The following is a 15420-nucleotide window of genomic DNA, read 5'->3' as shown; positions in this document are numbered from 1 at the left end:
AGTGGTAGATTACAAAGACCATCACCAATCTGTCTGCCATGTGAAAGTGATGGGCCCATTGACTCAGCAAGGTGTGAGGCAGGAGTACCAGCTCAAAGTGGTGGGAGACCAGTACCTCATGAAGATATGGATTAAGGCCTTTTGTAGGCGGATAAGAGTTCAGGTGTACCAAGGAAGGACTTTGCACAATGGAGGATGCCCAGCTGGAAACTGCCTTTGGAGGTTAACGTAGTAGTGTGATTTGCCCAAGAATGATCATGGATGATAGTGAGGCCCAAATGTTTGTGTGACAGAACCTCAAAATAATTGTTAAGAAAGTGATGGGAGGGTTTGCCAGATGATCATTTCAGATAGAGAGAGTGAGAATGTGAGATTTGTCAGGATTGAAAGACATATTCCAGGTGTTTGACCAGATCCTGACTCTATCAAGGTCTGCAAAGAGGTAAAAGGCTGCTGCTTGCCTTTCTGAAGGATCAGGTATGTTAGAGCAGAGGCTGACGTCATAATCAAAAAGATAGAGGATTTTACAGAGTCAGAGAGATGGTTGATGAAGATTAGGAATAATATGGGGCCGAGGACACTGCCTTGGGGTACTCCAGACATGACACGGAGAGGAGATGAAAGGATTCCCTTGAGTGCCACACGTTGGCTATGAGAGTAGAGGAAGTCAGAAACCATGTGGGGAGTTGGTCTTAGATGCCTTAGGCAGAGAGTTTGGAGAGCAAGGCAGGACACCAGACTGTATGAAACGTTTGAGATATGTCGAGAGAGATGCCCCTGAACTCATGTTTGACAATGAGGGCCTCCATCGATTGTTGGGAAAGCAGAAACAGCATGTCCAAGGTAGAGTGACCAGGTCTGAATCCGAATTGCTGATCTCAATTTTTGCTGGGACTCAATCTTTGTACCTTTTTATGTGATGCAGTGATGTTGGCTGACTTTCCAACATGTGGAAGATGACCTACAGCAAATTATAGGGTGAACAGAGCAGGAGGAGGATGTGCCTGAGCAGCAGAGCAGATTTTTAGGACACACGAGCTGATGCCATCCTGTCCAATTGTAGAATCAGAGTAGGTTGGGGATGCAAGATTTGGTTGCAGACAGAATTGAGGCATTCAGCCTTCTAATGAGAGGAGTCTGCTGTGATGTCATTTGAAGTGAGGGAAGGGATGGAGGGGAACGTACGCCAACAGCAGACTTAACAAGGTGCCACCAGGTTTTAAAAGAGGGAGACAAGTTTAAAAGCTAAATCTTGAGGTTGGCCAGATGTCGTTTTCTGGCTCTCCTGAATGTGTACACACATTTGTTCCGGGTTTCGTGGAATGATTTTAGATTGACTCCCGTTGGATTTGCCTTCGAGGAAGAGAAGGCAAGAACTGTTTTAAGGCAACTGCCTCACCAGAGGATTCAGTGTCACATGGACAGGAAGAAGGGCATGAATACAGAGACTGAATAACCGAAGACAAGATGAGATGTATCTACACATAAGAACAGGTTTCTGTGGAAGAATTCCCTGGTTGAGGTAATATCAGGGGTGGCATGTGGAGGAGACCAGACCCGAAGAGAGATCACTGCTTGCAGCCCCTGCCAGTCTGCCTGCGTGAACGTCTAGACTCACTGGCATTGAGGCGGCTTTCTGAGAATACCCGTAGACGTGTTAACTCACACAATCACATGATCAGATGAACTAATTTGAGCAAAGGAAGAGCAGGAGACATTGGCGGAGAGGTTTCTCATCACCAAGTCCAGATAAGAAGGGATAATATACCATTGGCAGAAATCTCGGTCTGAAGGTTCACAGATCGAGTCAGTGCAATGGAGTTATGGATGTGATTTGCTAAAGTGCCATCGCTGGTGAGAGAGGAACCAACACCCAGCCAATTGGTGTGGTGACAAGTGAAGTCACCACATATGAGGAAGAGAGAGTTGGAATGAGTGATTAAGAGTTGGTCCATGTTGTTTAAGAGAGATGTAAATGGAGTAGTCACTGTTTGGAGGACAGTATAACACAGGAAAAGATCGGAGTCGAGGGAAAGTCACAGCCAAAGGTACTCATCAGGGTTGGGAGGTGTAAGAGCTGGGGTGTAGTGCTACCGGAGGGCACTGGAGTGCCGCTCTGGCACCTCAATCCATCCGAGGAGAAACAGCCTCACAACAGTTAAAATAAAATAGGATAAAAAAAGACCAAAACAAAAATCAAATACAGTTTTCATTTTCAACCTAAAGTTTGTCAACATTATTTATTTACCCACCTCTTGGAGGCTGTCATGCATTTTTCTCCATTTCAATTTAAAAAAATATATATATATATATTCAGTTGTCCTTCACAAATGCCAGCCTCTATAATGCCAAATTCACTCATGAACGATTCACATGTGAACGATTTACGACTTTCCCCGATACAAAATCACGATGTTTTGACAGCTCTGATAAGGCCTCCCCACCCCCCACCACCCTCCGCAGTTACCATCTCTTATCACCTCTCATTCATTCTTCCTCACTCCCTCCTTACTTCATCTTCTCTGCACCCTCCAAGGCAATGGAAGCTGACAGAGTGTGAGCATTTTGTAGCCATGGCCCAAGTGCGTATGTTAAACAGAGGCATTCATACGTCATCCTTAATTAATAAAGTTTAGAATTTGTTGAGTGGTTTGGGACTTCAACCTTTTTTTTTTAATTATCGTATATCTATGGCATATCTATATCATATTTGCGTGTTATTATTTTAGCAAGCTCGTCTGAAACCTAAGCTCTCAAATATGTGGTGCCATACTGGATATACTGTAGATTTGCAAAAGTTTTGACCTCGCCCATATCAGGTATTTAGGAATGTGACTCATGAAAAGCAATGTGTCAATTGAGTGTCTTTTGGAGCAGCCATACTGGCAATTGTTGGCAGGTTTGACTCATGCCATGAATGCATAAACATAGTTTTACACCAGACTTCAGATTACGATGGTCGGCCACAACTCGAAGTCAACAAAATTAATCTTCTTTAATGAACTTTCCAATGAGAAAGTAATAATTGTTTTCTTTAAATAAAATAGGTAATTATGAATGTTGAATTTCCTCTTTGTAAATTATGAAAGCGTTGCCAACATCGAGACAAGGTTGAGCTGCATTAGACTGAAAGCTTTTTACCATGAACTGCCATTTAAATTTGTCCTGACTCGGCTGAAATACACATTTACAATACTGAGTGTTGGCATCTCTTGTTGGCACAGCACGTGTTCCAGAGGCTGTTGGTAGCTAAATCGTCTTTCAACAGCTGAGGGCTCTTTAGGGCTTTAGGATACAAACCAATCAAGATTCTTTACACTTAAGGGATTACTTAAAACCACGTATAATGCATTATATAAGAATTCTTTTATATCGCCTTTCTCGAAGAGAAAAGTCAATGTTAGGTACAAATATCTTTAGCATCTTCTTAAATTCATGGTCGCTTTAAAAACAAGTGTAAAATTGGAAAAGGTAAAATGGCACTTTAATTTTACGGATTGGCTTTCATCATTTCGGCTGCCAAGAAACATACCAAAAGGCCATCGCTAAGATGTCGAGAGAAGAGTCAGAAAATAAGAAGGGTCTTTACTTATTGTGTAGGTAGGAGTAAGTGGGTGGCATATTAAGAAAAGTCATTTTGAAAAATTTAAAATGGAGAGGTTTGGAACAAGGGAGGGAAGGGATACATGGTATGTAAAGATGGAGGTGGAAAGGGGTGGTCGAATAGGTGAAATGTAAACCACGATGAGTCAGAATGTTTGTTTGCTTTGAATATATGAGGGATCGTCAAAACCTTTAAAATTTTTGTGCTATAACTAATTTTTTTTTTTATCTTGCTGTTTAATATACAGAGTAGGTATAATCACCCTTATACACAACAAAATAAAACATTACAGCTATATTTCAATGAATCAATAAGAATTGTAGGTATTCAGACTGGTTATCGACCATTTTTATGATAACATCGATTTAATATCATCATTTTTTACAATACGAGTCATAATACACAGCTTCAGTATCAGCAAGGTCAACAATCAAACCTTTTGAACCTCATAACGCTGATATGATTCCAATTTCCAAGTAATATTTCCCATATTTAAGTGTCATGTGTTTGGCACAATTTTTGAAATGGGATTTTTTTTTAGTTTTTTTGGGGGGCGGGGGGATACGAAGAAAATTGTTTTAAATTAATCGATGAATTGAAAGAATGCAATGCCTTGAGGGTAAGCCAGGTGATGATCATCATAAAAGTGTCATTGACATCCTGCTCTCAAATTATTGTGGACAACAGTCTCTTATGGATATGTTAAGGTGGCTATCATTTCCACATTTTGTTTGGAACTTAAAATTTTTATTTTATTTTTTTATACTCATTGTCTGACGAGCAAGTAATTCAATGAACATAAGGGGCTAATTACATCATGCCTCAGTGAAAATGGCAGAGCTTTTGATATACTTCCACCTTTTTTCATCACATCTTTCCATCTCCTTTTTCATCCCCCTTAAAATACAGCTTTGGCAGTTGAGAAACAAGCATTTTTCAGACAATTGTACAAGTACAGGCTCACCTCTACAGACACAATGATGCAGACCCCTTGCTCCCACACCATCTGCCAGAAGTCCACATTGTTTCCAGGCTGAGGGCTTATGGTAGCTATGTAATGCCACAGTTCTTTGTTGAGCCAGGCCTGTCCAAGAGAACATGAGGGCTTAGAAATGTCCAAACGGTAAACTTAATTACAAAGAAGAGGTTGACCTAGGCCCTAGGGAATATAAATACATGAGGTATTGATGGGAAAAGGAGAGGTGGTGGGGGGGGAAGGAAAAGTGGAGTGAATTCGAAAAAAATTGAGAAAAGGAAGGATGGTGGAGGGAAATTGGCTGAGGGCTCTAAAAATGCGATTTGGGTGGGGATGGGAAGTTAAAAAAAATTCCACTGTTTCTGCATACCTCATCAGCTTCTCTTCAGCAAAAATTATCAACTAATAAATTATCATGCATTTCCGCTTAATTAATCACAGCTTATCTTCAGTAAAAAACAAAAACAACAAAATGGCAGACCTGCACATGAGAAGCATTGATGTATCCTGCGGGATTGTCTTTCCTGGGCCGAAGACGGACATGGTTGCCTTCTTTTGGACTCATTTTCTCAATGGCGTTGCTCCCAGTACCCGTTTTGGCGTGATCAGGCGTTTGTTCATTTGTGGCAACACTGGCAAACTCTGCCAACGTCAGCTTGCGGGATAATCGCTCCTGCAGGCTTGCTTTCTGATGGATCGAAGAGGCCTTATTACAAACACATGAGGGTTTGTTTGTTTTTTTGAATTATTACACCAGAGCCATCTGGCAAATTCTTATTTCACCAAATTTACTCTGTTCATTGCACCATGTATGAGGAATGGCACTGCTGCTGATGCAGTGCCTCTGTACATTAGAGCAGTGATTTGGTATGAGCACCAACAAAGAATAACCTATTATTTTTGAAAGGTAGCATGGGATCTCTAATGTTACAAGCAAATACCAGCAGACAGAAACGAGCAGAATGGCATAATGTCTCCTTAAAAGGACAGCATATTCATCAAGGCAATTATCTGCCTGCACATCACCATGATGACAGTTTGTAGTAAGGCCAGGAACAGAACCCAGAACTTGACAACTCAAAGATGAATACCTTACCTCTGAGATATCTGATCACTCCCATGTCTAAACTAGCACTGTTAATGTAAGTGAAGACAGTTCAAGTTATTTAAAATAAATCTCACTTCTTGTACACTAAATTATTTTTCTTTCAATTTACCCATTTTGTATTTTTGCCGCAAAAGAAGATCTTTAATCACTCACTCGTGATATTCTTCACCGCAGCACACAAACGAAGCGGTGACCTATCCAGGGGTAAATTATCAACTAATACGTTCACAGCTGGCAATGTGCACCCAAAAATTAATGTCCTCAAACAGATATGGGATCGACTAAATCAGTCGATCTTGATGGTCTACATGGTCATACACATGATTCACAAGACCAAATAATAACTATCATAAAGGTGCACAAAGATGGATAATCTCCCTCCACCCCTCCCCCCCCAGCCCTTATTTTTTTTTTAATTAGCTTGGTACGTATTCCACAAGGGTCCATCTTTCTCTGATCTCCCTGTAGTGTTGTTAAGTTGTGAAGAAATGCTTACTGCTGAAAATGGTTTGTTGGGTACCTAGTTGGGCAAATTTGTCCAAACTACACCCAAACTAAGTCACACAAGTAATACAATTACTGCACTACCTTGATCGATATTACTCACACAGTGGTGTGATACGAGCATTTGTAGATATGAGAAAATTGTGATGAGATGAGAGAATTATCATTTGTAATAGGAGATATGAGAAGATGCTCAATAATATAGGGGCTATACCCCTGGGTACTCACCTGATAGAATAATGATACCGAGGGGGAAGTTAACGTGGGACGGAACAGCAAAATGTAACAATGAACCAATCATGTGGCCGATTGTTTCTTTTTTAAAAAATTATTATTTTTTAATGTCGTAAACAAACTTTGGGACATCATGGGGAATGAAGGTTATGGTCAAGTTTCATCAGAATTGTGTGTGTAATTTCTGAGAAGAGAGCAAATACATATTTTGGGGGGTATCCCCCACCATATACCGCTTTATACCTCGATTGTTTTTTTTGTTTTTTTGTTTTTTTTTAATGTCGTGAACAAATTTTGGTACATCACGGGTGATGAATGTTGTGGTTAAGTTTCATCGGAATTGTGTGTGTAGTTTCGGAGAAGAAAGCAAATATATTTTGTGGGGCAACCACCTGTGAACCACCTTCGGGCCTGATTATTCATGATTTATTTATTTTTAAGTTCTATGAACAAACTTTGGTACAACATGGGTGATGAAAGTTGTGGTTAAGTTTCATCGAAATTGTGTGTGTGATTTCAGAGAAGAACTTGCAAGTGTTTGTGGATGGACAGATGGACGGACGGACGAAGCGCCATCCCATAAGCTCCCTGGAACTACGTTCCAGGTGAGCTAATAATACAAGTGCTGTGTCGGTACCTGCTGGTCGTTGAGGGTCCGTGAAGACTTTTGCTTTGAGGTGAAAACCGGCACCTTCGCGGTGGGAAGCCTGGTCACGTTATTTAGAGAGTTAAAGCTGATGACACTTTGGGTGCCAAAGGAATCAGTTTTCTTTCTGCCCTGAGACAAAAGAACAAGGTTTTTGAAAAGTGAGTAAACTTGGCAATGCATGTGGACCGATAATGTACAGACAGATGTATGACAATTATAATCTTGGCAAATTGATTGTACACAATGTAGGAAATGTGCTGGCATCTCACCTCCTCGTGGCATTTGTACAAGATGGCTGTTTGCAGGTTTTTCCTGTCTACACCAGTCAGTATTTTGATATTCTTACTGTGTTAAAATATTAGAACCCTCGCAAATCATCTTCTGGCTGTGTGCAGGCTGACAGCAGGGAAGAGATGCCTGTTTTGTCAGCTAACACACAGCTGGAAGAGATGCCTTTTTAAATCCCTGTTACAGTTACTTGTCTATCTGGTATAACCTGCTGTATCTATATGATGTCATTTGAGTTGTGTTTTATTTCAGGGATGTGGATGCTAGATGGGCAGAATTGCCTTTTCTTCATCTGCATTTGCTCGATATGATTATTAAATATTAATAAGTTGTAAAATCAAGTATCGTACTTTTCAGCAACCCCTGAACCCGAAACACATCTTGTCATAAAGTCCTAATCATGAGGTCTTGAGTTTTGAGGATCCAAAAGATTTTACAACGAATGTAATTGTCATCCTACTCTTAATTTGGAATTGGTCACTGGATTAGACACCAATACAAATTTTTATTACGGACCCTGGGCATCAAATAGATACATATATCAAACAAATGGAACACCTCGCCACCTTTAGAGCATTTAAATTGCATCAGATTTTAATAACTTTGAAATGTTGCTCGCAGATTGCCAGCTCGATGATACAAGATGCCATTTGCATTTTTCCGCTTCCATCCCTTCCCCCATTTAGAATCCCATGCTGGTATGGTCAACTTGCTAGTATAGACAACAATTAAAGTTCAGTGGTTGGAGATTTTCTTTAACCATGACTGACCATGGTTTTGGAATTATTAAGATTGGATTTTGTATTTCTCTAAATATGCAAAATAATTTCTTTCTCAGACATGAGCTCACGACAAAGATACGAATTAGGTTGATCATATGATGTGATGCATGTTCTTGGAAGTCCTGTAAAGCTCGAGCAGCATGATTGCAAACTGCCTGCGAGAAATGGGAATAGAGGCAGATGATACTATAACGGCACACGGTAGAGCGTATACCTCTGCGAGGCTGAACAGTTTACGTTTTGTATCCTACCGACAGGCCAAATCTGATTACATGAACCAAGATATAATTGGCTTGTTCTTGTCATCTAACAAACTCATCCACCAAGTTTTGTCATCCATCCACAACTTTTTGACATATCGTGCCATACTGTCGGACCCCGCTATTTGCGGATTCACTATTCATGGACCCCGTGTATTCACGGGTCATAAAGTGTGACCTACTTCGACATTCACGGTTCACGTATTTGCAGTTCTTTTTTATTTTTTAAACTTCAGGACTGGTCTCCTATATCGACCTGGGAAATTGGAAATTTTGTACATTGTCAGCAATCATCACAGCATTACATAAAAAAGGTCCAAAAACGGATCCCCTTAACTTCAGCCCAATTAGCTTCCTGTACTACCAATCATCAGTAAAGTCATGGAATCTATCATCACAGTTGACGTAAAATCATTCCTTTTATCCAACAACCTCATCTCGGATCATAAATTCGGATTCAGATCTCTCTCTGGACATATCTCAAGTTTTGATGCAGTCTGGCATTATGCCTTGGTCTCCAAACTGTCTGTCTGTGGAATCCAAGGCCAACTCCACTCTTGGATTACTGACTTTCATCATCCTTCCCTTTCATCATCAACGTGTGGCTCTCAATGGAACCATTGCATCTCCTCTCGTAGCCCTGACATTGACGAATGCCCTGACATTCGTAGACACTGGCATTCATGGCATTTTTCAGGGTCTGACAGTATGTCCTTTTTGGCCTCAATTCTCAATGGTGAAGAATCACTGGTAAAAATTCTCGGATACAGATATTAACCAAAATCTAACTGCTTCTTCCTTATGATACAGCCAACATGTCCACCAAGTTTCGTCCGAATCGGTCCCAAACTTTTTGAAATACCATGCTATATATCGTTTTCAGCTCCATCACTTAATGTTGAAAAATCACTGAAAAAATTCGAGTATCTGGATATAGATCCGGATGTTCACCAATATATAATCATTTTGTCCTTGTCACACAAACAACCTGTCGATCAAATTCTGTGCCAATCAATCCACAACGTTTTGAGGTATCCTGTTCACAGGTAGACAACCAAACAAGAAGGTATCAGGTGGTGGCCTGACCGGTCAGGTCGGGTCAGGTATAGGAGCATGCGCCAGAGTAGCACGTCGCTGCGTTCACTTTCCGCCGGTACTCCAAGGGCCTCAGTCTGGCCATCCCCTCAGTAGATGCCTGGCCCATCCCCATCTCCTTGAGATGCCGATCAACCTGCTGCAACCACGACGCACGTGGTCAGCCCATTGGCCTCCTCCACTCATGAGACTTCCTCGCTGAGAGAATATGGTGAGCAGAATCAGCATCAGGAAAACGAGCCACATGTCCATACAGCCGTAGCTGATGCTCATCGACTATGCAGGTAAAATATCTCATTTGAGTCTCTCTCAGCAGCCTCTTGTTGGACACAAAGTCCGACCAGTGAGGGCCAAGGATTCTCTTAAGAGACCTGGTACCAAAGGAATTAATTCTCCATCTCAGATCCCTGGTCAGAGTCCAAGTCTCACATCCATAGAGCAAGACTGAAAGCACCAAGGACCTGAAGACTCGAACTTTCGTCCTCCTGCACAGGTACCGACAGCACCACGCACCATGATCCAGTGAATCCATGACTCCCCAGGCTCGACACAGATGTCTGTTGACCTCTGGCTCACAGCCAGCAGAGACATGAATCTCTCCACAACCTCAACATCCTGTCGATCAAATTCTGTGCCAATCAATCCACAACGTTTTGAGGTATCCTGTTCACAGGTAGACAAACAAACAAGAAGGTATCAGGTGGTGGCCTGACCGGTCAGGTCGGGTCAGGTATGGGAGCATGCGCCAGAGTAGCACGTCGCTGCCAATCAATCGCTCACCGCTCACCACAAACAAGTACAGACAGGATAACAGCATCCAATATGTCACTGAAAGCCTGGATCTTAGTTTTGACCCAGGAAAGCTGTAATCCCAGCGGCTCTGTCTCCTCATTCAGCACCTCGAGGGCCCCCAAAAGGATATCTAAAGTCTCCGCAAAGATGACTGCATCATCTGCGAAACCAAGGTCAGAGATCTTGATATTCCCAAAAGATGCACCACAGCTTGATCTCTCTGACATCCTCCCCAGAATCAAGTCCAGACAAGTGCTGAAAAGTGTGGGGACCAGTACACATCCTGACGAACTCCAGTAACAACTGTAAATAAGTCAGAGATGGTACCACCACATCTCACAGCACTATCAGTTCCAGAGTATAGTTCAGACATCAGATCGATTCGTTTTGTTATCACCCCACGAACACCAAGAATCCTCCAGAGGGCATCCCGATTCACAGAATCAAACGATTTACAGAGCTCAACATAGGCTGCACGCAGCCCCTGCCAAAACTCTCGTCTGCGTTCGGTGAGGACTCAAAGAGCAAGGATATGGTCAATCGTTGACCTCTTTGGTGTAAAGACTGACTTCTCTGGATGCTGGTGCTCAAACAGATGGTGGCGAACGCTATCAAGAATTATCCGAGCAAAGACCTTGCCCGGCACTGAGAGCAGAGTCACCCCTCGGAAGTTGTTGCAGTCCTGACAATCAGCCTTCCCTTTCCAGAGAGGGACAACAAGGCCCCTCTTCCAGTCAGTTGGGATGATGCCTGTGTTCCAGGCAGAGCACAGAACTGCATGCAACGACATGCGTGCGGCATTTTCCCCAGCCTTGAAAAGTTCAGCATGGATGCCACAGATCCCTGGAGCTTTACCCCATTTCAACCCATTAACCACAGCCTGTGTTTCCACAAAAGAAGGTGGACCACAGTTGATTGGAGGGTCAGCAACAGTGATTGTAACACCCCTGGCATCCACTCAACAGCTGGTGGATCAGCCTGCTACAACCACTCAAAGTAACCAGCCCAGCGGGCCTTCACTTTGGATTCCTCTGTCAAGAGCCCACCACCCTCTACTCTAACTGCAGTACACCGAGGGATGGGCTTGGATGAACACAACACATGAATTCGCCTGTAAACAGGATGAGAATCCCTTGACCACAGGTGATGCTCTACCCCCTCACAGATTCCTCGCACATAGGCCTCCTTGGCCACCCTTAATGCACACAGTTTTACGCCTCAGCTGCTGAACAGCTCAGCTCTGCCATTCAGCCTGGCCCTGCGACTCTGTTCAATGGTATTCAGTGTCCCTTGAGAGACAAAATTCTTCTTCACCCTCCGGTGAGTTCCAAGACATCTCCCGGCAACATCAAGGATGGTAACTTGAACATCGGCAATTTGAAGGCACTCCAGAACTCCTCAGGACCCCCCAAAGCACCCAGACCCCCCAAATCTCCACTCAGCTTGTTCACAAACTCCTCAGCTTCCCTTTCATCCTTGAGCTTGCAAACATCCAGCCTGGGCTTGGATAGTAACATTCTCCTGGATTTAAGGTGCAACTTAAGAGTTGCTACAACAAGCCGGTGGTCAGTATTGAGAAACTGAGCACTCCGGTAGACCCTGCAGTTCTGTATCATCTTCCAGCGACCATCAACAAGCATATGGTCAATCTCCCTTGCCACACTGTTAGCGTTGGAATTCCAAGTCCAGTGATGAGCCTCTCGGTGCTGAAACCATGAACCGGCCACCCTAAGTCCATGACTTCTTGCAAAGTCAAGGAACTTAGTGCTATTCTGGTTCACAGTTCCGGACCCATGGGGACCAACACACGTCTCATAACCATCCCTATCAGTTCCAGTCGATGCATTTTAATCCCCCAAGACTAGAAGAAATTTGTGCCATCTCGCATGGGTCACTGATCAACCACAGACTCCAGCGTAGCATACAATGCTTCCTTCAAGGTGGGATCACTCCCCTCAGTCGGAGAATATATAGAGACCAGGGAAATGACATCCAAGGAGTGATGAACCCAAGGAGTGTCATAATATGCTCGTTGACCAGTGTTACCTCAATTATCATTGGAGTTAGCGTATTGGACACAGCTACAGCAACACTTTGGGCATGGTAACCATCAGAGCGACCAGACCAATAGTGGGTGTAACCACCCACCATGATGTAGCCGCAATCAGGTCTCCAAACCTCAGAGAGTGCTGCAATACCGATGTCCAAACGCTTGACCTCAGATGATAACAGAGGCAGGTGATAATCCTCTCTTTGGGATGGGACATTCTGGACACCCACCCAAAGGGACCGCCTCAGGTTAGCCCAAGGAAACCGCCCTCTGGTGGAAGACACCTCAGCACCACCCTGACACACTCTCCCACAATGTTACCCCGTGGTTTCCCTCCTACCATCAACAATTAGGGGTCCTGAAGGCTTTGCCCCAATCCCATCATCCAGTGAGCTGCCTTGCGAAGGGAAGCTGCACAGGAGGTACTCTCACTGAGTAGGTTTTCAGATTTTTTTTTTTATGCTTCTGGAGTTTTTGCAGAATGAAGGGTTTTAAGGTAGCCGGAGTGCAAATCCTGCCACCAACCTCCGAATAAGAAGTAACTCAACTCCAGGAGGACGTCCGCAGACACAGTTGGGCACTCGATATGGATGGCCATTGGCTCACAAGGAGCTCCTCCACCCTTTGACAGGTTTTGTTCTTCATCCTGCTGGGTGTCCATATCATACACCGTCCTCAACAGAAAACCTGGTGGGGGAGATGCTATAGTCGCCGACAACGCGACCATGGAATAGGTTAGTACAGGTTTACATGATACCTATAGCAAGTCACAAATCTGATCTGGCCTGACCTGACCTGACAATAGTCATAATGAAAATCATGCAAATGACATCACTGTCACCTTGACCTTTGAACATGGTTGCAATTTGATACCTTCATCTTGAAGTGTTTCAGAGTTATAATCTTTGTTGTCCCTAAACCCCCCCCCCAACTGCATGTAACATGACTTAGTTGCCATGGAAACGTCATTGTAAGTCAATGGATTGCCACCATTTTGGAAATGCATCATCTGTCCCCCAGCCCCGATAGAAATCTTGCATTTTCGTAATTATTGGATTTTTAAATCTGCTCTGAATTTGTCGGTGATGTATTCTAACCAATTTGTGCCAAGTTTGACATCACGTTTCGCAAATACTTTTGGTTGTATCTGTTTTATGCAGATGATGTCACTCTCACCTTGACCTTTGACATATATATTAATATTTCGGCATGCCCCTTTTTTTGTTCCACCATCAGATTTTTGTTACTGCATGAAATGAAACAAGCTTTGACATATATAGTTATGATATTATTGTCTTCCTTTAGAGGCCCCTCAAAATTCGTTTTGATGATTATCTATATTAATATTTTGGCACGCCCCTTTGTTTTGTACCACCATCTCATTTTTTTGTTACTGCATGAAATGAAATTATATTAATATTTCGGCACGCCCCTTTTTTGTTCCACCATCAGATTTTTGTTATTGCATGAAATGAAACAAGCTTTGACATGTATAGTAATGATATTATTGTCTTCTTTAAGAGGCCCCTCAAAATTTGTTTTGATGATTATGGCAGTTAAACAGTTCATGTTCATCCGACTTTTTATTATTCCTACTGCACTTCATTTGAACATAGATTGTGGATGGATCTGCAGATCCCAGGAGAACAACTATAGCTGTACAGAACAATTCATATTATCGATGGATAAAAATGATATTTAATTGATATTATAATAAATTGTTTATTTAAAATATCTTCAAATTTTGTGAGTAGGTCCTCGGGTCTCCGCATAGTGGCGTACAGGCTTAAGTCGTACTTCTGTTTACTACCGTAGAAAATCACAGAACCATCCGATCGACATGCTGTTAACAGTTTCAGAATCAGCTAAATTCTACAACATATGAATATGGAGACGAAACTGATCCGGCCAGCTAAAATCGACAAGATATGAATATGTAGACGAAACTGATCCGGCCTTTTGGATCATTTTAAAGTAGGGTGCCCTGTAATTTTAATGCGCTCTATGGATCCTCCGGAACTCACGAATGGTACACGTTGTGTAGTCACTAAACTACGTGGTAATGTCATCGAAGTGGAGCTACTGCGGGACAGTCGAAGGGGAAAACCTGAATGATAATCAATGGATAAAAATGATATAATATATTGTTTAAAATACATTCATACTATCTGTGTTTTACCATATGTTGCCAGTGACGCCCGTCGAAGACGGGCACCTTTACTAGTATATATATATTATATATATATACATACATATACAGTCAAAAAGCATTGACAGCCTCACTTTTATCCTTTGGAATCCTCTGGTAAAATAGTTGACAAATACAGCTGAAAGCATTCATGAGTTATCGCACTCACAGACAAACATACATACATCCGAGACAGACTGATACATGATGGAATCTTTTTTTAGTTTTCATCATAACAGAGACAGAATAATGCTCAACACCAACCAATATACTTGAAAAATATCCGATTTTCGCAAGTAACAAGAAAGATGTCGTGCATAGTAGGATACTTGCAAAATCCTAGTGAAAACAAATTTGACCTTAAAAATAATTGGTGGTTGAATTTCGTGACCAGAAATATAAATACTCTTCAAATTTCAAATTAATGAGCTGAAAATTGAGGATTTAGAAATCTGACCTAAGTTGTTGACCTATGTCCTAAGTAGACCTTGAAAATAATTGGTGGTTGCATTCAATGAATAAATACGCAAGTCTTGTTCAAATTCCAAGTCAATCGGATGAAAATTGAGGATTTTAGAAACCAGGCCTATATTGACCTTTTGGCCGAAGTTGACTTCAAAAATAATTGGTGGTTGAATTCAGTAACCTGATGTGCAAATCCTGTTCAAATTTCAAGTCAATGGGATGAAAATTGAGGATTTCAGAAATTCCACCTTAGCTGTTGACCTTTTACCTATGATGACCTTTTGGTCCATGTTGACCTCAAAAATAATTGGTGGTTGAATTCAGTGACCTGAAGTACAAATGCTATTCAAATTTCAAGTCAATCGGATGAAAATTGAGGATTTTAGAAATTTCACCTAAGATGTTGACCTTTTGGTCTATGTTGA

General features: G+C 42.1%; 1 protein-coding gene and 1 long non-coding RNA gene across 4 annotated transcripts in view; one reads left to right on the top strand and one right to left on the bottom strand.

Moving 5' to 3' along the window:
• Nucleotides 1-15420, top strand: part of LOC147032181 (uncharacterized) — a 55389-nt gene that overhangs the window by 6934 nt on the left and 33035 nt on the right. Inside the window, exon 2 of the long non-coding RNA XR_015055069.1 lies at nucleotides 6947-7031. This is a non-coding gene — a long non-coding RNA (uncharacterized LOC147032181). The remainder of the gene's footprint in view (nucleotides 1-6946; nucleotides 7032-15420) is intronic.
• The window catches only part of LOC147032182 (tyrosine-protein phosphatase non-receptor type 21-like), a 54522-nt gene that overhangs the window by 25024 nt on the left and 14078 nt on the right, over nucleotides 1-15420 (bottom strand). For 2 of the 3 annotated variants that reach the window (XR_015055068.1, XM_085869549.1), the window contains exons 3-5: nucleotides 7064-7204; nucleotides 5062-5286; nucleotides 4569-4688 (exon numbers count right to left, since the gene is read on the bottom strand). Coding sequence is in view for 2 of the 3 variants with exons in the window: in XM_085869549.1 (XP_085725675.1) it covers nucleotides 4569-4688; nucleotides 5062-5286; nucleotides 7064-7204 (486 nt within the window). In the remaining variant the exon portion in view is untranslated. The remainder of the gene's footprint in view (nucleotides 1-4568; nucleotides 4689-5061; nucleotides 5287-7063; nucleotides 7205-15420) is intronic. The other variant, XM_085869550.1, reaches the window with a different exon arrangement.

Source organism: Eptatretus burgeri, chromosome 2, assembly GCF_056783735.1.
Source record: "Eptatretus burgeri isolate ZD-2024b chromosome 2, Ebu_testis_v1, whole genome shotgun sequence".
Taxonomy (NCBI): domain Eukaryota; kingdom Metazoa; phylum Chordata; class Myxini; order Myxiniformes; family Myxinidae; genus Eptatretus; species Eptatretus burgeri.
Note: the sequence above shows the minus strand (reverse complement) of the source record. Positions and strands in the feature narration are given on the sequence as shown.